We start from the raw sequence: 27,152 nt of genomic DNA, 5'->3' as shown, positions 1-27,152 counted from the left end.
TGTGGTCTTGGGCTCTTTTCTGCTCTTTGGTCGGGTTGTTGTCTCTTTGACGCATTTCCCATTCTCAGTTTTATATATGCACGTGAAATCCTTGGGCGGTTTAAAGGGTGGGGTTTCCGTTATATCATATAAAGAAATTGTCCAACTGTCAGTTCATCGATGGTGCTCCAGTAACTACAACGTACAGTTTACCGTTTATTGTCATATTTGTGAATATGGATCGATCATATAGAGTTTAAGTTCATTTACATATAATGATGTGTTGGACAATTTTGTTGTATGCATATTTCAATTTGAATATTGTTATTAAATTATATTAAATTATTATGTTATTAAACATTGTTTGCAACAAGGATTTGTATATGTTCCGACCTATACAATTCCTTGTTTGCAATTAGAGAAAAGATTAAGTTACTGGAAATACAGGAAATAAACTATAAACAAGAGAAGAGTTCATTCTCAAAAAATATTAAAAAGGAACTAAACGATAGCTTTGAAAATATATCCTTTGAATAATTAAAATCAACTAATGAAACAAGTGAAATGTTCTTTGACAGTAAAATTAAGACAACATATGAGTTAGACAAATGCATTCTTAAATATATTTTGGAAATCGAAAAATATTATGTAAAATGCGAGTAAGTGACCATTTCTTGGAAATAGAGAGGAAATAAAAGAATCCAAAGAGAAAATAGAACTGGAAAACATTGTAATATTAATGAGTTTGAAGATGAAACTATTTTCTTTAACATATGCAACTAATAAATCTTTAAGAAAACAGCTTAAAAAAGACATCAATAATATTCATCCAGGAATTATGAAATCATCTGAAAAAGATAAATTACAGTTACTTCTATCTACATTTAATATTATGCAGCAGCTTACTGTTCCGTTCATTAAAAAGTCATTTGCACCGAGGAGAGTGGACACAACAACAGCATAAATATTATTACTTTTTTTACTACCGGTATATATGATGATTTAACATTCTATAATTTTTGCATTGAGTATATATTTGTATTGCATTGTGTATATATTTGTATTGCATTGTGTATATGCCTTCAACCCCTCGGGGTATAAATGTGCATTTCATTAATAAATATTAAATAAGGAAAAAAAAATCGTACAGGATAGTCATGTTTGGGGGTGAAAAACTCATATAATCTACCAGGCTTATCATCGGCTTATAATTATGCCATTACGAGTTTGGTCTACACAAGACTCACCTGTGGTGCCGTAATTAAAACAGTAGAAGGCTATATCAAATACAAACCCAAGTTGACGAACATTAAAAACATAATTTGAAAAATTAAGTGTGTCATTGGAACCATAATCAAATGCCAATTTTAAATCTCAGTAAAACTTAAGAGGGTTGCAAAAGCGTTGATCGTGCGCACATTTTTAGTATGGGGCGTGTTTTATTGGTCTCTTCTGTACATCTCCAGAATGTCTTCTGGTGAAGAGTACAAAAAATTGAATCTGGACCTCATCTGGAGATATTCTGTAGAAGAAACAATAAAACAAAAATTCAATTTGCCGTCGAATATAGCAGAATTCTTTTTATATGTTGGATGACATAAATGAAATTTACGATGATTTATTAGAAAATTAAGATACGTCAATTCCGATTCGGTAAACATGACTGTAATGGTGTTCCTGTCCTTGGCTAGTTTCTTTGTTTCTCCCCAGGGGCGGGTCCAGGTGAGGGCGTAATGGGCGTACGCCCCCCTTTTAAAAAAAAACTATCGTAATCTGCTAATATTGTATTGAATATGGCAATTTATCATATTCATTAATTATTTTATGTTTTTTTTAGCTAAAAAAAGGTCCAAAAAATATTTCATTCTACGCCCCATCTTTCAAATATCATAGAAACGCCCCTGCTCCCCATGTTTTCCCGATTTTCTGTAGATCAGAGGTTAGATCTCTGCACCAGGTGGTTTTTAGTTGCCCTCTTTTACGATGGTCCTGCGGATTCCAATCTAACGCCTGTCTAGTTACGTTTGTGTTGTTTTTACGTATCGTGTACCGATGACACTTCCAAGATATGTGAATTCTGGGACATCCTCAATTTCAGCATCTCTCACTTTGGTTTTGTTAAGTTGGTGTGCGTTAACCCTCATAGATTTTGTCTTTTTTGCATTTATGTACAGTCCTAATTGTTTTGCAGTTGTTTCAAGGTTGGTTGCTTGGTTTTGTGAATCTTCATGGCGGTGGGAAAGCTGGCAGATATCGTCTGCAAAGTCAAGGTCTTCGAAGCACGACTGTAATGTCCAATTAATGCCCAGAGGAATATTGTATGATTTCCGACTCACCCAGTCTATAACCACCAGAAAAGGGAGAGAAGAGAGTAGACATCCTTGCCTGACACCAGTTGATACAGGAAATGGATCTGTTAGGGTCCCTGCATGGATCACTTGACATGAAAATCCATCATAGAGCTGTTGGATAACGGATATGATCTTTTCAGGTATTCCATAATATCTGAGGATGTCCCACAGTACTTGATGGTCTATACTAGTAAAGGCCCTCTCAAAATCTATAAATGTTAAGTATAGGGATGTATGCCATTCAATAGTTTGCTCAATGATGATTCTTAGTGTATCAATTTGGTCAATACATGATCTCTCTTGCCAGTCTGAAACTGGCCTGTTCATCTCTCAGCAATTTATCAACTTCTTTCTTTAATCTTTGTAGGATGATGTGACATAGGACTTTGATAGGAATGGAAAGCAAAATAATACCTCTCCAATTGTTACAGATGGAGTTGTCGCCCTTCTTTGATAGTTTAATGAGGATTCCTTTACGTCAGTCTTCAGGTATATGTTCACCATTCCATATTGTGTTGAGTAGTTGGTGAAGTTTATCAATACAGATGTTATCCGTTGCCTTAATAGCTTCAGGGGGTATGTTGTAAATTCCTCCTGATTTTCCATTTTTAAGTTGTTTTATTGCAGCATTAACTTCTGTTTTAGTTATATCTCCTGTCTTGATATTCAGGACTTTTCTCCCTTCTATGTTAGATGGGTCTGTTGGAGGGGGTCTGTTTAGCACTTCTTCAAAATGTTCTTTCCATCGTTTTAATTGTTCTTCAATTTTGGTAATTACATTGCCATTTTTTATGTTTAACTGGAGCATTTGAGTTGGATCGTCTGCCACTAAGTTGTCTAGTTGTATTGTAGAGAAATTTTTATGTCTCCTTTGCTACAGGCAATTTCTGCTTCTTGTGCTAGTTGTTCAACATATATACATTTCTTCTTCGCTTCTTTGTCTTTCTCCCTATAGAGGTCTTGTGTTTGTCTTTTCTGTTGTCTTGTGGTGGCATATAAGACCTTTTCTTTGGCCTTTCTCCTTTCTTCAACCTTAACCCATGTATCATCTGACATCCAGTTTTTGCGTTCATACTGCATGTTTCCTCGGAGGTTTTTAGGATTGCATTTTTTGCCTGCTCCCATATGTCGTTAATATCATTGTTCTCTATATCCAGGTCACTTTATCTTATAGATGAGAATCTGTTTTGAAGAGATATTTGAAATTCTTCTCTTATGTTTGGTATTTTAGCTTCCCAACGTTAAACTTTCTTCTTTTGACATCTGTTTTTTTGGGCTAAAAGTTTCATCTTTATTGACCCTATAACTAGATGCTGGTCTGAAGCTGCATCTGCTCCTCTTTTTGCCCTTACATCTTGCAGTGAAGATCTCCATCTCTGCGAAATGGTTATGTGGTCTATTTGGTTTTCTGCATTTCCTGCTGGTAAATCCCCGGTTACCTTATGGCAGTTCTTATGTTTGAAAAGTGTTCCTCCTATGACAAGGTTGTTGGTAGCACAGAGGTCTGCGAATAGTTCACCATTTTCATTCATTTTTCCTATCCCATGAGGACCAATTTCTCTCTCCCATCCCTCTAGCTCTTTCTGATCCAACCTCGGCATTTAGGTCACCCATTAGTACCAATAGGTCCCTTTTTGGCACTTTTTCTATTGTTGTCTGTAATGAGCGGTAGAAGTCTTCTTGTTCACTGTCTTTTGCACCATTCGTTTGGGCGTATACTTGTATCAAGGTGGTTTTTTGGAAACCTGGGTTAAAGCTTAAAGCGTGCTGTGATAATTCTTGGTGAGATGGGATTCCACTCAAGCAGAACTGTTTTAGATCTTTTTGTTATAAGAAATCCAACTCCCTTTTCATGTGGATCATTTTGTTTGGTGTCTGCAGAATAAATAATTTTGTGGCCTTTATTCAACTTGTCATGCCTGATGTGTTCCATCTAACTTCACTTAGTCCTAGAATTTCAATCTTGTATTTATCCATCTCTTTTGTTACTTGTGCATATTTACCACTTTGGTATAGTGTTCTTAGGGACCGGTCAAAATTTCTTGATGCATGGGACCGGTGCAAAAAGAAAATTGTCTGAAATAATTCTCTTGATCCCATGGTTACTGGCAGAATAAAAATATGCTTGTCCCATGCACTTTACCTAGTAAAAAAGTGTGTGTCCCATGTTAAAGCACAAAAAACATGATCAAAGTTGTGGCTACATTTCATGCTACAATGTATTTGGATAGTTGAAAAATAATGCTACTATGTGTGAACTGTATCTATATTGCTGTTATAAAGTAAACAAAACAATACATAAGCATATTTTATTGCCAACACAGGAGCCCAAACAGATGACAATATGTTATTGACTATAATAAATGATACATGCAATATTAAACAATTAACATGTATAAAGTGTATGGTAGAATACATTTCTCAAAAAAATTGCAGCTTAATTTAGAATCTGACTATTCTAAATTAACAGTGGGTAGGTAAATTCTGCTTTATGGGAGGACAGAATTATATTTGACAATCATGCTTTTTTGTGCAGAAACACTATCCATGAATTCGTTTTTTTTTTACATTTGTTAAACAGTTATACATGTAAAATATCTAATCAAATTTTTACATATTTTTTTAATTTTATATCAAAGTATTTTTTCATGTTTATTCTGTTCCAAAGTTTTTTTTTGTTGCCTTCACTGTTCTTTAAGGGGTTGGTCAATATTTATTGGGGGGTTGGGACCGGTGCAATTCATATTTCTCCCTTAAAAAAATCTATGTCCTAACCTCTGAATATACCAAAAAAAGTTTCTGTCCTATATGAAATATCTACTAAATAAGTATATGTCCTATCTAATCTATGAATAAATCAAACTGACTATAGTTTTTAAATTCTGTGTCATTTGGTCTCTTGTGGAGAGTTGTCTCATTGGCAATCATACCACATCTTCTTTTTTATATTTAACTTCATTTTTATCAGATTAACATAGATCACATATAGTAGTCTTTGAATTTGTCTGGAATTTTAAATGATCTCCTCCTTTAAGAAGGCAAATAAGATTCCTTTTCAATTTCACTTTCACTTTCACTGCCACTACTACTACTATTACTACTATATTCATCATTTAGTATTATTATCATCATTGTCATTATCACTGTCAGAACTGTCATAGGCTCTTATTACAAGGTCATCTTCTTCATCACTTTGGATTTGTTCATTATCTACACTACAAACTGCTCAGAGTCTGAAAAGACCAGATTTTGTGCTCACATTTTACTTGACTAGTCTCGACATTGTCTCGACATGTTGATATATATTATATGAATATATCAAAAAGGGATCAAACATTAAAGAAATTATTAAAATTGTCCTTCTGATTAAAGTGGTGAAGTATAAAGCAATACCTCCTGCTTGGGGCAAAAAGATCACACCTACCAGAGAGTATTAAATTCTAAATGACATTCATTCAAAATTGCAACATCCTGTTAAACTTAAATCGCAAGGCCTTTTGAATTCACTAGATAAGTAGGTAAATGGACAGAAAGTCACAGGACAAAAAGTCACAAATTTGATAGGACAAAAAGTCACAAATAATATGTATACACTTGTTTGAATATTTTAGAGAAAGATCTTTAAATATTTACTTTTTATCACATATATTTATTTTACAGTTGAGGAAATTGTTCATTAGACTTGATAAATAAAGATTTATTAAATTTTAATTATGCAAAAGATATATTTCTTGGCACCATGAAGCCTTTTAAGTACCAACCCACTTTGACATTTCGTTTTCATAACAATTATTTGATCATTATAAATACTTTTTTTATATAAATTTTGTTTACAAAGTTGCTTATATACTAAAGTTCAAGAAAAGTACAAAAAATGTTTTTTTTTAAATAAGTGTTTTCTTGTTAAAGAAAAATAATCTCAAAACTGAATTGTGACTTTTTGTCCTGTGGCTTTTTGTCTGTGACTTTTTGTCCTACATTCGATAAGTAATACACGAGTTTAAGAAAAGTAGGGCTTTCTTTTTACCTGTAAAACACACATGTACTGATGTAATTAAACCTTATTAAAGTGCCTCTTGTATGCCATGTCTTTAAATCTGACAAAAATTTATTTAAATTTGATTAAAATAAATTTTTACTGTAACTTTGGAACACATTTCCTTTTTTAAAAGGTTATCAAGGATTGTTATGAAAGTTCTATTATCATGATTATATTAAATTCTTGTTTTAACAAAACAAAGGTGTCATTTTTTAAATTTTATAACTTTTTCAAATCAGCTTGGATTTTCATCAAACTTTTCAGCTATCTTTATTATATATTTATCTTACAAAATACCAGGCTGTTTTGTGTTTTGGTGTATTGTGTCAAATTTAAGGACTTAGTTAATAGGTAAAAAAAGGCTAAAATTTTCAGTTTTGACAAAATTCAGATAGAAACCTATAACTTAAATATTTAAATTTGACAGCAATAAACCAAATTACCAAATAACCTGTTTTTTTGTAAGATAAAAATATAATGAAGATAGCTGTAGATTTGGATGAAAATTCAAGTTGCTTTGAAATAGTAATAAAATAATTCAAAGTTAACTATCCAAATTTAGTCTGAACTGCAAATTCTTGCTTTTTTGAACTAGATTAATTTAATCCTTCAATTTGACAGCAATACCCCAAACTACATAACGACCTGGGATTCAGTAAGATCAGTATATAACTGAGATAGCTGTATAGTTTGATGAAAATCCAAGTTGATTTGAAAAAGTTATAAAAAACACTAAAGTGTACTATCTGAATTTAGTCCAAAATGCAAATTCTATCTTTTTTTACCTAGATTAATTTAATCCTTAAATTTGACAGCAATACAACAAACTACATAACGACCTGGGATTCAGTAAGATCAATATATAGCTGAAAAAGCTGTATAGTTTGATGAAAATCCAAGTTGATTTGAAAAAGTTATAAAACAAATTAAAGTGTACCATCTGAATTGAGTCCAAACTGCAAATACTAGATTTTTTTTTACCTAGATTAATTTAATCCTTAAATTTGACAGCAATACCCCAAACTACATAACGACCTGGGATTCAGTAAGATCAATATATAACTAAGATAGCTGTATAGTTTGATGAAAATCCAAGTTGATTTGAAAAAGTTATAAAAATAATTAAAGATGACTATCTGAATTTCATCAAATTTTTTTTACCTATTAATTTAATTCTTTAATTTCACAGCAATGAACCAAACTACCAAAAAAACTGGAATTTTGATAGATCTATATTTAATTTAGTTAGATGGGCTGATTTACACCATATGTTACTTGTTTGTTCCTCAATTAATCTTGTTTATTTTGTTGTAATTAAATTTGTATAGACTATTTTCTACATTCATACATATCCCATTACAATATGGCTGTCCTATCAGTGCTGAAAACTAAAAAAGTAGAAGTCCTATAAAAAATTAAGTTAAAAAAATGTGTGTCCTACTGCGTTTTGCACCGGTCCCAACCCCTCAATAAATATTGACAGGTCCCTAAATCTTGAAAATGAATTTGGTATGTTGTAACTGTTAAATTCACATTGCTAGATGTTCATGATGTTATTTTTGTTTGTTATAGATTTATCAAATAATTTTTTTTTCATATACAGACATTGTTTCAAAAAGTTCATGTCCCATGCTTGCCAATAATGAAAAAACATTGAGTCCCATTCCTGTAAACACTGCAAAAAGTGCTTGTCCCATTACATTTTGCACCGGTCCCATGCATCAAGAAATTTTGACCGGTCCCTTACATTCCATGTGCCTATTCTGGTGGTGAGTTTGTTGAAAACAGCTCCATCGGCCTTCGCGTCATCTGCTGTTTTCGATTTAAAACATGTTTTCCTCCAGTCTATGACGAGAAAGAGTAGTTACTTTTGTGGTTGTTTCTAAAAACAAGATTTTTTTTCCAAGGTAGGGTGTTTAACCCTACGCTTAACCCCCTGGGCCCGGAGGACCGGAAGCTTTTCTGTAGGGGTTTCCATCCCGTATACGATTGCTGTTGCTAACGAGTTCCATCTACCCGGATTTTCTGTCTTGATTTACTTCAATAGCCATTGATTCAAAAATCCAATCACAAGGCAGTGATACTATTTGACCCATAGCTGGGGCAAGAATAATGAGTGCTAGGGCATGTCCACACACCGGTGGGCCTACACACTGCATCTCTAGGGCCCTTGCTGCTCCGAGATCCTCTACAGATGACGCCTAGGATAATATAACCTAGTTAACCGTGTGCTGTCGGGAGGAGGCACTGTAGAAGTCTTGGATAGTGTAGAGGCTTTGTACTGGCAGTAAAGATTTACACACTCGACTCTCTTTTCACCCACAAGCGAATTAGCCGGCGGCAATTATAGAGTATTAACTCCCCACTGCACTAGACGTATATACAATCCCTGTGGCAAGAACCACCAGCACACGATTGATGTAATTATACAATAAGTATAAAAACAAAGAAAATTGGTTGGAAGAAATCGCTGTGTTCGTGACATTTTTTCAGTTATGCTTTCCTAACTCAATTTTTGCTAAACAAATCCGGCTTAAAGCCCCGACCATTTGATTTTCAGGAATAATCTTAAACTGTACAAGAATTTGTCAATGTTTGTCTGGTATATGATCAAAAAGAACATCTTGTCTATCAATTTTGTTCAAAGTAACCAAACTGGAATATTTTTGTATATAGCAGAGATATCACCGAGTTCTCAAAATCTTTTTTCCCTGGTGGTCCTTGAGGAAAATCTGCTGGTTCTAACAATTATTTCTATTGCAAAATTTTGATGGTCAAACCCTTCGGACCACCACAAGGTATACAAGTTCACGGCGTTTCTCAGACTGTTTATGACTAAATCCTTTGGTTGTGTACTGATTGATACTTTAGTCTGGGAGAACAAGATTTATTTCAGTTATTTAATTGTAATTAGCTTTGAACAAACTTTCAGTAACTGCAAATACTGTTATTTCATTGTTTTTTGTGTCTCGTACCGATCTTTTGAGTTAATCTTATTGCAACTGATTTTTACAGTTTGTTCTTATGTTGTACTGTTACACCACTGTCCCAGTTTAGGGGAGGGTTGAGCGCTCACAAACATGTTTAACCCTGCCATATTCTTTATGTGCCTGTCCCAAGTCAGGAACCTGTAGTTCAGTGGTTGTCCATAGCCAGAAATTAGTAGTACTTTTGCTAATTAATATTCATAATATGTAAATGAGAATTGTACCACGTGATAATAGTTTGAACTGGACTGGCTTGATATCATTAAAATCTTTAAAACACGGATATTATAAGTTGCCCGTCACAGAGTCCTTGTTTATAATCACTCTGATATTTCCGTAAAGTTGTCAGGCGGTCAAAATCAAAACAATGAACGCGAATTTGGTGAATTTTTCGTGTTTTCGTGAGTTTATTCTTCTTGAAATAGAGGCATTTTAACTTTACGTGGGAACCTAGAGTTCAACGACTACACATACAAGGTTTGGACTTGCTTATTCTTTGGACATTCAAGTTTCAAGTTTCACCCCGGCAACCTGTATTTCTAAAGACCTTGTTAGCCAATTTTCAACACGAAGTTTCCAAATTTGACGTTTCAGCCATTTTAGCCAGTATTTTATACTGCAATGTTAAAAGTCTCTCGCTTCGATTTTTAAAATAGCTCAGGAACCTTGATTTTTGCAACGACAGTCATTATATTTCGTTTAAATGGTGTATATTGTTGTGTATATTTATTTTCTGCCCCGGCAACCTGTCTATTACTTAAATCAAAGTTAAAACAGACATTTTTTTCAAAATTCCCTATCATTTCAATATAATTTCCGTGACTCGTATCCGATTTTTTTAGTATAATATTCAAATAAGCAAAGTGGCGTTGATTTCTGGATATGCTGTCAACTCATATTTGATTTTTTGTAAATTGTTTTGTAATATAGAATTAGGCCGTTAGTTTTCTTGTTTGAATTGGTTTACATTTTTCACGTCGGGGCCTTTTATAGCCGACTATACGGTATGGGTTTTTGTCATTGCTGAAGGCCGTACGGTTGCCTATAATTGCTAACATCCACTTCATTTGAACTTGGGTGGATAGTTGCCTCATTGGCAATCATACTACATCTCCTTATTTTCATAATATATACCTGACTTTTAAACTCATGTTTTCCTGAACATGCATGAAATATTTGTCACTGGACGTTAAAAATAAGCAACCAACAATCAATCAATTTAATCTTGTGTTAAATAGGGCCGGGAAACCATGTGATATTTTTTTTGGGGGGTGGGATGGGGGACAAGAGCATTTTAAATATGAAAAATGTGGCCATGTAGGAGCGACAGATTGAAATGAATAATAAATCCGCAAAATATCAAATAGTCTTCCCCTTACTGTTACTGTCCGTGTAGTTCTTATATTTATCCAGCTTATCGTCCCTACAAGAATGTCCTACTAAGGCTGTCATACCATAAAAACGTTTCTCTAATTCTTTGTCAATTTATCCCTTTCTGCACCCATTGTATAAAAAAAAAATTTAATCAACGTGTGGTTCGTTTGATCTCAGTTCTTCATTGGTTAAAATCCGATTATGACGTCGAATTTTCTTGCTTTCCTCTGAATTTCCTATTGTGACGGCATGAAAAAAGGCGACCATGCCTGATGACGTCACATAGAAAGAACACATCTTTTTGCAGATCATTCGAAAAGAAGGAATAAATTTGCCTGCGTATTGTTTGAAAATCATTAGAGAAACAGATTCCACCACCAAATCTCGTGTAATACGATATTTATCCACTCTCGACAGTTAAATTTTAAATATTTAAAACGCTCGGCGAGCCTCGCGTTTTAAATTTGAAAATTTAACTGTCTCGAGTGGATAAATATCGTATCACACTCGATGCAGTGGTAGAATTTATATTTATCACACAGCTCACATTCTATTATATCTGCATTAAAAAATTTATTAATGTCATTTAGACTAAGCGACCGGCCATGTTTTTTATGTGTTTCTGCCGTCTTAACTACCTATTTAAAAGGAAGAGGTATAGAAGAGAGCCAGAAGATCTTCCCAATGAAAAAAAAAAAAAACAGAAATACAAAATGTAGATCTTTGATTGGAAAATTTATTCTAACTTCTATTGACTCTGACGATTTGGAGCTTGACAAAGTCCTGTAACATATGACCTTCCCAGTGGCGGGTCCAAAAAGGGGGGGGGGTCGGCGTTGGAACTCCCTTTTTGTTTGACAACTAATGCATTTGTATGGGTACATGGTTGGACACTCCCTTTTATATGACTTGTATGTGTTGGGAACCCCCCCCCCCCCCTCCCCCATTTAAATGGCTGGATCCGCGCCTGTTCTGGGATATTATTTTCTATTTTTTTTTATTTCTGATATTTTCTTTTTTCTTCTTTTTTTTTTTTGCTATCAATGTGCCACAAAATGAAAAATGAAAATATAAACATAAAAACGTTAAAAATTGAATAAGAATGTGAATTCATATGTAAAAGGACTATACAGTAGTATCTTGACATTATTCTTGTATTGTGTCACGGATAAATTTATTTGTAACATGTTTTCGGAAAAAAATGCACGAATATATATTGCCGGTATAAACTTGAGATTACTATATATGTTATAGTAATCTCAGTATATATATATATATCACTGTGACAGAGACATTAGGCATACAAATAATATAATTGTATTATAGATTGATCTGTTATATTAAACAATTCATCCATATTAATTGTGATAGTGTCCGTTCCTTATTGAGTACGTTATATAAACACATTGACTTAGTTGTTATTCTGATGAGATCGAAATGTATCTAATTTACGTTTATGCAATGTAAAACGCATTAATTATTTTTTTTATAATCAGAATTTTTATCATCTCAGTTCCACACATATGAAATAGAAGAGTGAAATGGGCGTGTCAAAATTACCCGATCTGCCTATTTTTTTCAACAATATACCTTCATTTTATAGTTCTATCTCACAAAATTCTGCTAAGAAAAGTTTCAGCTGGGACAACACGTAATTATATTAGATCATATTAGACTCAGATTACAAAAACGTTATTCAATGTAATATTTGTGTAGAAATTTATTGATTATCTCCCTTGAATATTGTATGTCATAAAATCTATAAATTTGATGAAATAATTAATAAAAGTGTTTTAGATTTTCATACGGATGTTAGGAAATACAGTTTTATAATAAAAATTATAAAAATACAATTAAATAGAATAATAATAGAAAATATATTGCAAAGTTAATTTCAAAATCATACTTTTTATTTGATGCCATGTGTAATATTATTAGCTCGTCGAAAACACTTTTTAACTATCAATCAATCAAAGTTTTTGTGGAACGACATTTCAACGGAAATGTATTGCTAAATTCAAATTAAGTACATATATTCACACACATACGCTCATCAATATACGGGTCATTTTCAAAATGTTGAAATTTCAGTACACCTATGCAATTTTTTTTATTTCAAATGTAATTTATGTGCGTACAGTGTCAAAGTAACACATTTCAAATTATTTTTTTTGCTATTTTCTGATTGCCTTGATATCTCCAAAAGGGACTTATTAAGAACGTTAATAATAACTTAAAAATCGCAGCTTCCTTATTATTATATGTAACATTTTTTCTGCAAACTAAATTCAATCAGCGTACACACTGTGTATCATCGCCACCGGAAATTGGGTACTAACGAAGCGGAGAGAAATGGAAAAAAAAGTAAACAAGGTAAGAATTCGTTCAATTTAAAGCATTTCTACTGATTTGACGAGGGTACCGCTTAAGAAATGATTTTCTGATATATAATTCTTTAAATTATTAGGCCGATAAGTACAAAATTAAGACAATATTTTGTGTTATACTCAAGAACTTGCCACTTAGTACCTGAAAATTTCGAGGTCGATTGTCCTCTGTCGCCCCATTGGCAAGATATTCAACTGTTTTTCATTATTTTTCCAGACACTTTTTTAGATTATTATAGTGTGGCATCATATTTAGAGAAATTTGTTGTCAAAATGAACGTTTTTAAAGAATATAGACCATAAAAAATAAAGTCTAGGGTACGGCAACTTGCTCATGTTGACAAATTTACTGTATGGCAACTTGTTTTCAACTGTATGGCAACTTGCTAATTTCAAAATATTTATTTGCCGTCTTTTTAAAGAAAATAAAGCCACGGTATTAAGTGCAAATATCTAATTATGCATTTGATAAAAATACAATTCGCTTGACACCATTTAAGATGTATACACAATATAAGGCTTGAACACAGTCCTATTACATCTTTTAAATACCCGATGTATACAATATGAATACGGCATATACAAAAGCTGGCAAATGTTGTAACTTTCGGAAAGGCATGTCTCTGTTTTACTGACCTGTTGTTCTGCCATGACGTAGCGTTAAATCTTACCCATGTCCGTCCGACCCGTCTCTCCCGTCCGTCCAGAAAGTCCCAATAATTGGTTTCCGTTCTCTAACTTTAGTATGCCTTAACCAAATGTTTTAAAACTTACACGAAATGCTTATCACCACAAAACACAGATCAAGTTATAAATTTGGTAGCGTCACTGTTACCGTTCTTGAGTTATGCACTTTTAAAAATGAAAAAAAGCTAAAGCTGTCGTTTCTGTTCTCAAACTTTAGATTGCCTCAATCAAATGTTTTAACCATACAACATTAGTCAGCATTTGCATATAAGTGATGAACATTTCGGGGATGGATTGTGGGTGGAGGGAAGGAAGGAGGTAATGGCAGGAGAAGTTTTCCGCATTGAATATTTAGAACCATTAAGTGAATGAATTCTCTTTCAACTTTCAGATAAAATGAAATATAAATGAATTATCATTCTCTGCAAAAAAAAAATGTTGTATTGCTGCACCACGGCACCATGTTAAGGGAGGTTTGAGTGCTCACAAACATGTTTAAGCCCGCCTCAATAGATATACGTGTCTGTCCCTGGTCAGGAACATGTAATATAGCGGCTGTCGTAAGTTGCTGCCTGACATATTTGTTCATGATTTTGTCATAAATCAGGCAATTTTGATACGGTATGGGTTTTGTTCATTGTGAAGTGTATAGTAACCAATAGTTGGTCAAATCTATTTCATTTGGACTATATTTGAAATTCCTCTCAGTGAAAACCATTCCACGTCTCCTTTTTCAATTAATGTTATTGTCTTATTTGTAAAAGGCAGATACAGCCACTATATTAGAATAAAGAACATTAATTTTCTAAAAAAAACCTTCATCTCTAAACAGTAAGAAATGACCAAGCTTGGTGGCTAATACTGTTTAAATTTAAAAAAAGAATGAAAGAAGAATTATCCGATACAAGGGATACAAATCCGGCTGTGGCTACGGCATAAACTATTTATATAAACTTTCTACTTGAGAATAAAGATGACCTTGTATGAAGTTTTTTTTTGTTGTCATCTTAATATTATAAACTTATTAATACAATTCACAAAAGCTAGCATCTTCGACTTGTAAGTTTAAAGATTTATAATGAAATAACATCTAATAAGGACAGGTTGAAATATTTTTGAATCCTGATGGTGCATACTCATAAATTCTTTTGGAAAAATCCACGTAAATTTAAATGTTGATTTGATAGCGTTCATTTATTTATTTGCCCTCGTAAACAGTTTTGTTAAAATACAGAAATCGGTAAATTCTTATTGTGAACGAATAAGTCGGGTACACCTTTTTACATTCAGGCGTGCTTAAGTTACACTTTTTTCTTCTTATTAAGAAAAATAATTTTAATTTAAGCATCTATCTAAAGATTAGATTATTTACACACACAAAAAATAGGGCTTACTGTTGATTTTGAAACTCTATGAATTCACATTTATATTCAACCAAACAGATAGGCCGAGATCCATACCTTTATAAGTTTCAAAACAGAGAAGGTGTGTTTGAAAACAAATAATCACGTACTGCTATATTTTTTAAGGCAAATGCAAGTCTTACTTGTATTAATTATATAATTTTAATTGGCACAATATCACATTAAAATTTACTGAGAAATATATACATAGTAATCATGAAAATGTTCTACTGTAACAATGAAAATTCGGACGAATACACTCCTTTTCACTACCCCTCCATCTACTCATTTAAGTTTAGGCCAAACAGCCTTAGCAACAGTCTTTTATTATTTTTTCCCTGTAAATAAAAAGATTGATTGAATTTACTTAAACTAAAAAAAAAATACAATCTTATTTTCAATAAGAAACAAGAAAATTAATTCGAAACACAATTCATGATTTATATATCCTAATTTTCAATGAAAACAAAGTATTTTCTTCACTCTTCTTTTAACAAATTATTCATTTCAGAAATTTAAAAAATAAACAATAAACAATGTTGAAGACCGTACCTTGACCTATAATGGTTTACTTTTATAAATTGTGACTTGGATGGAGAGTTGTCTCATTGGCACTCATACCACATCTTCCTATATCTATTTAACCCAGCACATTCTTTATGTGTCAGTCCGAAGCCACGAACCTGTAGTTTGGTGGTTGTCGTTGGTTCATCTCTATCATATTTGTTATTTTTCGTAAATTGTTTTGTTATGAGTTAGGCCGTTAGTTTTCTTGTTGAATCCTTCCACAATTTTCATGTCGGGGCTTTTAATAGCCGACTGTAAGGTACGATTTTTCGTTGTTGAAGGCCAAACGATAGCATATAATTGCTTACATACACTTTATTCGACCCTGGTGGATAGTTGTCTTATTTGCAATCATACAACATCTCCACAGTTTATAATAAAAAAAAAAAAAAAACAGCACCAACAAAAAATGAATGGTCGTTTTTTTTTAACTTACAAAATTTCACCCTGACAACAAATAAGACAACAGTCGTTAGTATTATAACGATATATGAATGTATTTAGGATAATATGGTTGAAAAAAAAACCTTTTTGTCTTTAAAAACACAAAGTCAAATAGAGGTACGCAACGACGACTTCTGAACGAAATTAACGGCATATATTTTATAATATTTGTTAAGTAGTTTATTTTGTATATTTGTAAGCCGGTAAAGCTTTGATACAGCCAAAATTTCGTCACTTGATATAATCTAAACAGTGATTAATTTCATCTTTAAATTACAATATATTGCAAGACGCCGTACAGACAAAAGTTGTTATTTTGCAATTCGCCGTACAACGTCCTGCAATTCGCCGTACAATAAACAAACAATGTTTTGGTCAATATTCTTTAAAAACATCTTTATGACAACAGATTTCAGTCAATATGATGTCACACTATCATAATCTAAAAACGTGTCTGGAAAAATAATGAAAAACAGTTGAATATCTTGCCAATGGGGCGACAGAGGACAATCGACCTCGAAATTTTCAGGTACTAAGTGGCAAGCTTTGGAATATAACACAAAATATTGTCTTAATTTTGTACTTATCGGCCTAATAATTTAAAGAATTATATATCAGAAAATCATTTCTTAAGCGGTACCTTCGTCAAATCAGTAGAAATGCTTTAAATTGAATGAATTCTTACCTTGTTTACTTTTTTTTCCATTTCTCTCCGCTTCGTTAGTACCCAATTTCCGGTGGCGATGATACACAGTGGTACATGTCCTTCCTGTTACCGCTACTTAAATCAGCCGTTACAATGTTCTCTATGAATATTGAACTAGTCCGTGTTGATTTCAAAAGCGCAAAGTAACCTAAACATTTAACACCGTACGTTTCTTGTATAACAGTGTAGAAAACAGAAATTTCAAGACATTAAGTGAACAAAAATAGTGGGTACTTTTTTGTCATGTCTATGCTGTTACCAACATATTGATTATTTACACCAATATTATACTTGCAAAAAGTGCAATAACGTGTTGGAAACCAAAATCACAACAGAAAAACATTATCACTTCATCAAAGGGAGTATTTATTTCACAACAGCATTCAAAAATGAAGAAATTTGTCTATCCTATTATGTCTATCCTGTTACTATGGTTGCTATGGTTACAGTAACAGGATAGACAATAGTAGACAGAAACGTCTTTAAAAAGTTTACAATAACATATAGTTGCACACATAATGAAATGTTTCGTTGTTTTAACTCATCTAAAGGTTATAACGTCTTAATCTTCGCAATTTAGCATTTGCAGATGCAATAATGCTATCGGTAACAGGATAGACAAAAAGGTAACAGGATAGAACTTAATATGGTGCTATATCATTAACGTACGTTCCTGTTACCAATAAAATAAAGACAAAAGTAAACCAACATGCAAGGGAATTACTTGATGTTGGGTTTATTTGAAAGAGAGAGAAAATGCTGAACATTATGAATTACTATCTTAGACTTGCATTACTGGTGGCTATTTTTATAACCTTTGAAAAACAATTTTTAGAGGCATTTTTCAGTACAACATGGAAAATTGGCAAATAATCTATCATTTCACAGAATGAATATATATAGAATTTTTACCGCTGAAAACCATCATATTGGCTACGAAAAACAAGCTTAAAATTTTATCGAAACCTTTTCTTAATAACCCGAAATTTCTTTTGAACATGGTAACAGGAGAGACAAAATATTGCACCACCTATCAAAAAAGTTTCAATATATTCTTGTACGACATTATCAAGATTGCATCTTTTTATATGTTGTTCTATAAGTACTGTTTGTTTTGATTTGGTTATGACGAGGGTTGTTTGCATTAGTAACTTTAAATCAATTTCAAAATTTCAAAATTCGACATTTTTTTAAAATGACCCATACCTAACCATAAAATTCGTAAAGGCGTACAATTTTCTCACCAAAACAATCATACACATTGTCATGAGTTGGGCATTACCAGTAGAAATTACCTTTTGCAAGTGATCCCATTTTTCATTGTTGTCTGTCTGATATTATCACAGCTTTTTTTTTAATTTCATCTCAATCTAATCAAAATATAGAACTCTGATTTTGTTATACTCTATATGTACCATCTGACCGTGCCACCATTAAATTTTACTTCAAATTAAGAAATCGACAACACATTCTAGTTAAATGTATACCCTCTACCAACAACCCTCTAACTATTAATATTAAAGTGAGAATGATATCATACTGGGCTAGAATTTTCAAAGGAAAAGATTTAGATTGTGCCATTTTGTGTATATTTTCATGCAGCAACTAGAACAAGAAAGAGATTTTCGATCTACTTGATTGAATTCTCGAAGAAAAATTTCTTATATATATAGTATATTTTCCATGGTGTTAACTGGATAAGAGATGTGGTTAAAACCACACGTCAAAATGAATTTTTACATATATTGTTTTCAAATATCAATAACTGTGTTAAATCATTAGACTAGCGTATTTTTATACGACCGCAAAAAATTTTTGTGGTCGTATATTGGTATCACGTCCGTTGTCGTCCGAAGACATTTGGTTTCCGGACAATAACTTTAGTATTAGTAAATAGAAATCTATGAAACACAAGGTTTATAACCACAAAAGGAAGGTTTTGATTGATTTTGGGGGTTATGGTCCTAACAGTGTAGGAATTAGGGGCCAAAAAGGGGCCCAAATAAGCATTTTTCTAGTTTTCAGACAATAACTTGTGGAACGGTGTATGGATCTTTCTGAAATTGTACAACAAGTATCCATACCACAAAGGGATGGTTAGGATTGGCTTTGGGGGTAATGGCTCAAACCGTTTAGGAATTAGGGGCAAAAAAGGGGGAAAAACAAGGGTTTCCTTGTTAATGGACAATCACTTATAAGTACAATGTTAAATTTGGATTACCTCCCTTACACTGCTTTAAAATTATGTATAAAGAAATTTTGTATTGTCTTGAGGTGATTAGCTGTCAATTTATTTTTAGAAGTTACTAATAAAAATGCTGATTAAAGATATATTATTTTAGACATGATTATGTATGTCATTTTCTATTTTAAGACTTTTATGATGTATTTAAATGAGTTATGGTTGCAAACTCCATTGGAAATTTGAATTGAGATAATGACCATATCTTGAGGGAAAGATTTTTTTTTTGGAAAAAGGGGAGGGGGAGGGGAGGGGAAAAAAATTGGGGGAGGGGAGGGGGGGTAAAAAAGAAATTGTGGGGGGACAATTTTTGTTCTCATTACAGATTTCAGAAATTTAAAAGAAAATTTCTTCAAATATTATTTTATTTTTTGCAATAAAAAAGGGGTGGGGTGAAAAAAAAATTTTTTGCCAAGAAAAAAAGGGGTGAAATTTTTGCAACAGCATAGAGTATTGCACAGCACAAAGCAAAAAAAAAATGGGGGTAATTTTTTTGGGGGGGAGGGGGGCAATTCGCAACAGCATAGTGAATTGCACAAGAGCAAAAAATTTAATATAAATTCAAATCATATAACCAATTCTAAGTTCTTTGACTACAGTTATTCTGTGTCAGAAACCTATTATGTGTCAAACATTTAATTTCAATCCAAATTCAGACATGTATCAAGCACGAATATTGTGTCCATTTTTGCCCCAACTGTTCAGGGTTGGACCTCTGCGGTCGTATCCAGCAGCGCTCGGCGAAGCAATTTATTAAAGAATCGCTAAATTTTGTAAAAATATATTTTGACTCTTCTTGGTACCCCCAATTGAATAAACATTAGAAGTAACACTCATCGAGCTCACACTGGGAATTATGAAGAAGGGGATATAGTTTTTGTTTACAAACATAACACTTTGTAAAGTAATCATTCTATGTTACCAAGCTAATCACTACTGGAGTAGTAAACCCTGTTTAAACACTGAGTAAAATAGAAATGAACAAATATCGTCAGGAATAGTTTTTTTTTTGCTTGTAATTTTCAAAAGCCCCACCCCACCTGTTCAATCTACTCTTACGAAACTGATTGTATTGACAAATTTGTGGACATTTTTCCTCACAATTTATAATGATAGCAAGTGACAGACCTAGCATTTAAAAAGTCTGGTCCAGTAGTATAATGCAGAAAGATGAAAGGTAGTATTGCAGTAGCATCGCCATTTGCAGAGGAAAACATTCTTATGTTGTACTGTTACACCACTGTCCCAGGTTATAGGGGGAGGGTTTGGCGCCAGCAAATACGTATATTAAAGCTCGTCACCTTCTTTATGTGCCTGTCGTAGCCAGGAGCCTGTATAGTTAAATGCTTGTCGTTCGTTCATGTCTGTCATAATTGTTTTTGTTAAATTGTTTTGTCATAAATTAGGCCGTCAGTTTTCTCAATATTGAATTGTTTAACATTTTTTATGTCGGGCTATACGGTATGTTTTTTTTTCATTGTTGAAGGCTGTACGGTTGGCTATAATTGCTTAATTACATCAAATTCATTTGCACTTTAGTGAATAGTTGTCTCATTGGCAATCATACCACATCTCCTTATCTTTATATTGTTCAATACGTATTTTATCAAAATGAAAAGTTATGTCAAAACGTAAAAATAAACTTTTAATTATATCGCATATATATATATATATTGATACTAGTACACAGAATAGATTACATACAAGACAGTAATATTATAAATTTTGTCATATCATATATTTGTGACGAGAGTAAATATATAATACCAGCCACTCACAACTTGATCTTTCGTGTGACCCAAAATCTTCTATTACCCATGCAAAATTTGTTAAAGTTTTAATGGCTCGAGGAAATCCACACACTCACATGTCATATACAGCATTTTTCATAACGTTTTCTTTTGTAGTCAACTTATTATCTAAAATCTAATGAAAGATATTTCACTTATTTGCTCTTCAGTTACTGTTTTTTAGGCAATAATTTAAAAACATTAGACATTAGACATTAGACATTAGACATTAGTCATTAATTAGACATTAGACATTAGTCATTAATTAGACATTAGACATATTTATACAAATTTATATATTTTGATAAATATAAATATTTGTCATGACTTGGGTCTCTCTTAGAGGAGGGTACTGGGTCGTAACCCTTGACTAGCGGAGATGGACCTGGGTTAAATATTACAAAACATAAGTCCTAACTATACAATTCCTTGGTCCTATATATATATAGTAATCATACAAACCAGAGACATATATATATATATATATATATATATATATATATATATGAGTCTCTGCACAAACATATTATAACTTTGGGTTTTTTAGTCGTTTAATTGTTGTTTTGTCGTGATTTTGTGGCCTAATAAAACGTTTTAATAGGTAGGTCAAAGGGCTTTGGATATACAAATCCTTGGTAGAGGACGTTAAAGGGTTATTTTCGTGCAACGTGATCGCCGTTTTTTTATTTCACGTGTGTTTACTTTTTTATTTGACGTTCAGTCGTGCAAGACAGTTGCCTCGTTCAACGTATTCTGCTTATTTAAATTTACGTACATCGTGATTTTCAAATGCTTATTTTGCGTGCTCGGTATTTTTCAAATAAAATTCAAACACTTGGCAGGGATCGTCAAGAAAAAAATGGATTCAATTTTGTTTTTTGATAAAGCGGAAAGGCCTTTGATGTTTTGTTCCTTATCGATTTTGGAGCTTCCAAGATATATGTACTGGTTTGGCCTAACACATTGTTCATTAAGTATCAAGTAACTACATCATACTGACATTTTATTGTCTAAACAAATTTGTAACGGGCCATACATATTTAGTTATGTCGTATTCTTTCGATTTGATTCAGATTGCTGTATTGTCATATATGTCTCTAGTTCATGACTGTAATGTTAGAAAACATAAAAAAATAAAAGGACTAATGAGACCTGCATGCATGGTATGAATTACTAGGGAAAGCTGTAGGATTAGGGATATATTACAATCCACTTGTGCTTCTGTTCGTCAATCCAACAAATATTTCCGTTAGATTTTTCTAAGAAACAACTTTACATAATGACTTCATATTAAGTTCAAATCTGATATGTTTTTAACTTGTGAACACTTTTCGGATCTCCTAGATACATGCTTCCTCATTGCCGATTCTTTGAATTTTTTGGTAAAATGAAAAGAATGACTTTAAATAGGATCGACATCTTAACTGTGATGAGCTTTAACGTGTTTGCACTTTCCATCATCTGTCAGTTCAAACTTCCTATTTCTGATACTTTTAACCACGAGTCGTGGTAGCTGGTGGCATGGATAACATGACATGCATGACAACGTGTTTATTCTTGTTAATAAAGACAATGAAATAGATCAAGAATACACGTTCGTGTCTGCGGGATATTTGCATTTTAAAAGTTAAGAAGATCGTTATATACTTTTTTAAAAGCCGTAAACCATTTATATTATAAATGTGTATACTAAATCGGGAATATCAAGTAAAACAGAGAGTTTATATATACAAGAAGACAGTGACTCAGTTACCAAAGGTTCACATCAAAGTCTTTATTTTTCGTGCAACGTTCATGACAGAAATTATTTCACGTTCAACGTGAAATTATGTCTTATTTCACGTTATTTTTTTCGTGCAAGCACCCCCCTTTACCACCCTCTTGGTAGATCCCACCTTTTAAATTTTTTGGAGAAAATACGGTAACCACTTAAAAAACGTCTGAAAGATCTAGGGTAAAGCGTTTAGATGACTGGGAAAGTCAGTTTCCGGTCTATTCGTTGGAAGAATGCGAAACATTTAGTAAATCAATTTATGTTTACTGGGAAATAAGTATCCAGCAAAGAAGATTTCAAAAGTTGTCATTGATATTCTTTCAAATTAATGAAAAGGAAATGATAGAATTAATTTGAATAGTTCGACAAACATCACACTGACAGTACCAAATCTAACATTGAAAACAGCCTCGCAGTTTCTTATTTTTTTTTTATTTAACCCCTACATAAAGAACGTAAAATGCTTTGAAATGTGAACAGATAGAACTTTCAGTGACTGATCTTCATTTCATTGATATTGTATCTTCCATGTGAAAAATAAAACAATTGTGGCACATGAACAACAGTTGTTATAGGTTATAAGATGGACGATAGTAAAAGATTTGCGTCTGTTGAAGATGAACGAGACTATTGGAGGAAAACTGCAGAAAAATTTAAACAAGAGTAAGAATAAAATCTTATAATTATGTATGTAAAACTATGATTCATACACTGTATTTGATAATTAATCTGCAACTATTGGGCATCACCAAGGTGTTCTCTGTCAACTGATTTAATCCAGATGCTAAATTTTGTGAATAATGTTAATTTTAATCACTTTTTTTGTATTATACATCCACGTATTGTCAAATTTTAGAATATTCTTTGGCATTTACAAGATAACTAAATTTTGGTAAATATCACGTATGCGCAACGACAAGTAATCTTCAGCATGTTCAGTATCCTGAAGTATTGTTGTACAACCGAAGAAGAAGAAGGGTTTTGATAGTAAGAAGGGTGGAAATAATTTTTATGGACAGTTGCATTGACTGTGTGGAAATACATGTATGTTGTGTTGCAGGAGTGTTTGCAAGATTGTATTTTATATGATTATAGTGTATGAAATTTGGCCTTCCCTTTCGACAACCTTTTTTTCTGCAACAGTATAATGCAATGTTGGTTTCATATTCAGCTCCCCTGTGTTTACACTGATGAAAATCAATGTTTGACAATCAAATAGTTACTACATTTAAAGAACTTTTGGATGCATACATGTTATTTCTTCTGCAATCAAACTGAGTGTATATATTTTATAAATTACAAATTTCATGATTGAAATAATTATTTAAAAGCAGCCAGGATAATGAAATCAAATGTGTTGTGTAGATTGCAAACATGTACAGGGTGAGATAATGATGATGTCAGAGTTGAAAAAATGCACAGTCATTTTATGTACATGTATATTATAACAATGTGAAAATGCATGACAGGAAATGTCACAAGAAAGGGGCATTAGCTACGAGATATAAAAAAAAATTTTTTTTTTTTTTTTTTTGTTCAATCATTAATGAAAGTGAAATAGAGAAATAACAATTCGCTTTTAGCGGCCAGTTTATTTCAATTTTGTCAAAATAAGCTAAGAAACATCGCTGATGAATTATTCACTTGCAAGTGAACAATTTAACCTCATTGAATCCGTATTCATGTGAACTTCAATTTAACCCATTAGCTAGAGATTGGTTACGCATGTATTAGTCGTGTTCAGCCATTAAAAGGAAAAGAATGTCAACATTGAAAGTGAAACAAGGATGAACCAATTTCGTTGACTGATTCAATTCACAAAAAATCATTCATATACATGTAAAAAAGATGATTAACTTATTTTTTTAGCCTATTACATGAAAACAAACAGACCTAGAAAAGTCCAATTGCACGAGGTCGCTATCTATATATATTTATGTATATGTTTATATCGGGTTATGTGACCATCGTCAGTCTTCGGAGGTCATCTTGATGATTAATTAGATGGCGTCTAGATTAAAATATACACGAAATGCTGATATATATTATCGAGTCCATGCACTGTTAATTGTTTATTTCAGACTCATTGTAATTTGGATATACATTTTAGTATGTTATAAATCAAATATGAGAATTTGAGTCAATTCGGTGAACACAAATTTGACAGCTAATGCCCCTTTAAGATACAAATCATGTATCTGATTTTACATACAAAACATTTTTATTATTTGATATATACATATACTTATATTGATAGAAAGAAGATAACATTTTAGTTTTTGGTGTTGTATGAAAAAAAAAAAACTATTTTGTATTTAGGCAAAACAAGTATGTGTAAACATGGTTAACTTAAGGATTTCCTTACCATGCCTTCTTACCCTAATGAGTGCCAAATCTAACTCTAACTTTTAAAATTCATACTGAATAAGTTTTTAATTCAAAATTCTTTTGTCAAACTGTCTTTTTTCACAGTACATGAAAATTCTAATAAACAAACTCTCATATGCATGACACCTTCCAAAGAGCACTGATGTGTTACCTGTCACTTGTATTCACAACCTTCGTAAATTAATTGAACAAACATACATGCCGTAGATAGATTTTTCATTTAGACAGGTGCAACGAAGCCTTTTAGCATGTTTACGATATTGAGTATCACAGGGAAAAATGATTATAGGTGAAAGTGCACACATGCAATTTGATAATTTATGAAAAATTGAATAATACATGAATCACCAAAAATACTGCCAGGGCTGGATGTTAAACATGTTAAATGCATAAATAAATAAGTATTTGAAAATTCTTTGAAATATATATGTTAAAGGAAGATAAGATCAGTTCCATTTGCAGATGCCAGAATAAGGAATAGTAAAAGTCCTCATACCAATATATTACTCTTTGAGCACTTCAGTAATTAATTTCTGTATGAAAATTGTCCTGATGACGCCTGCCCTGCAGGTGAAACATGTAGACCATAGCAAATAAAATTGCAGACCATTTGAAGTGTTGTTGTCAATTTTGAGTATTATTTAAATGATGCATTCATTTGCATAATTTGACAACCCAATCCACTTCAGGGACTCTATCGAAATGATTCACACAGGCGTTGGTTCACCAAACGGAGTTTAAACCAATATATTGTTACTGAAATATACGATATAACTCAAACAAGTTATAATTTCATTGTACTTGTAATATTTTTTCTTGTATTCAGACTTTTTTCAGATGTAAATATTAAAAATAGCACAAATTCATGAAATTCAGTTATTTTTTTCTTGAAAGAACCGTATTTTTAGTTTTGAAAAAGTTAAAAATTACTGCAGAAATGTCTATTTTTAAGACTTTTTGAGCCTTTACAGTTTACAATAGGTTTTCAGCTAAAACACTGTGTTTAGTGAAGCAGGTTGATTGCTTATCTGATTTACCACCCCATCATGTAATATCTTTTAAACCCGGCTAGTTACCTCCCTTGTTTGTCTTGTGGAAGCTTGCTTTTCTGTCTCTTGAATACTGGAAAAATATCCGTATTTATCATTGATGTATGTTTTTACCATTTCAAGTTTATTAAAGGCAGCTTTTATGAAAATCACTTAGAAGATATGCCCGTTCAAATGATTCCAATATTTCAACAAATGAGATATCTTAGTGTGTACTTTCTTGAAGTTTAATGTTTTGCATATATGTAATATCATTCATTTGATACATGTACATGTAGAAAATGTATGATATTAGTTCAAGGATTGTTGCAACTTTAAAAAAAAAATCAACTGATGAAATGATGAATAAAGACTTGGACGGGTTTAACCTCATTATAAACAAACAGAACTGATTTTGTTATTATTCATGTATTAATACAGACATGTTGCAAGAGTATTCATTATACCCGAGCTCTGAAAGGAGAGGGTATACTATTTAACCTCTGTCTGTCTTGTCCCTCCTTCCTATGAAATTTTGCAATTTTCACTAGAACTACAAATCAGAGCTTTCTGAGATTTGTTGTCGGGCTTTATGTGAACATGTTATACCGTATGATGATTTTTCACATTCATTGCACAACTACTACCCCTACTTGAAAAAACATTTCACATCATGACCATGTATGAAATTTTTATCACATTTTTCTCAAGAACTCATTAATCTAAATGTGAGCCTGGTTTACCCTGTGATGCATTTTCATAATTATTGCTCTTCAACTTCCTGTTTACCGAATTCTTGTATCGGGGGTATCGTTTGTCAGCAGTACAAAGTAGCTCACAGTTCAACTTGTTTTGTTTGCACTATGCATTTTTGGATAAATGGATCAAATAAAGAAATTTTTTAGGCCAAAAAAGTTTGCTAAATGTGAATTGTTTTACATTTTCACCACACAATAATCCATTTCTGTATATATCATGTGTAAACAAGTATTTTATGGGTACATTT

The 27,152-nt window shown here is 32.4% G+C and overlaps 1 protein-coding gene across 3 annotated transcripts in view; it reads left to right on the top strand.

Moving 5' to 3' along the window:
* Positions 1 to 22,935: 22,935 nt before the first annotated feature.
* LOC127709250 (nuclear distribution protein nudE homolog 1-like) overlaps positions 22,936 to 27,152 on the top strand; it is a 36,852-nt gene continuing 32,635 nt past the window's right edge. For all 3 annotated transcript variants that reach the window (XM_052214674.1, XM_052214673.1, XM_052214675.1), the window contains exon 1: positions 22,936 to 23,393. In XM_052214674.1, the coding sequence (XP_052070634.1) occupies positions 23,314 to 23,393 (80 nt within the window). In that variant the 5' untranslated portion in view covers positions 22,936 to 23,313. The remainder of the gene's footprint in view (positions 23,394 to 27,152) is intronic.

This window comes from Mytilus californianus, unplaced genomic scaffold (genome assembly GCF_021869535.1).
Source record: "Mytilus californianus isolate M0D057914Y unplaced genomic scaffold, xbMytCali1.0.p SCAF_7, whole genome shotgun sequence".
Lineage (NCBI taxonomy): Eukaryota > Metazoa > Mollusca > Bivalvia > Mytilida > Mytilidae > Mytilus > Mytilus californianus.
This window is presented reverse-complemented; position numbering and strand designations above follow the sequence as displayed.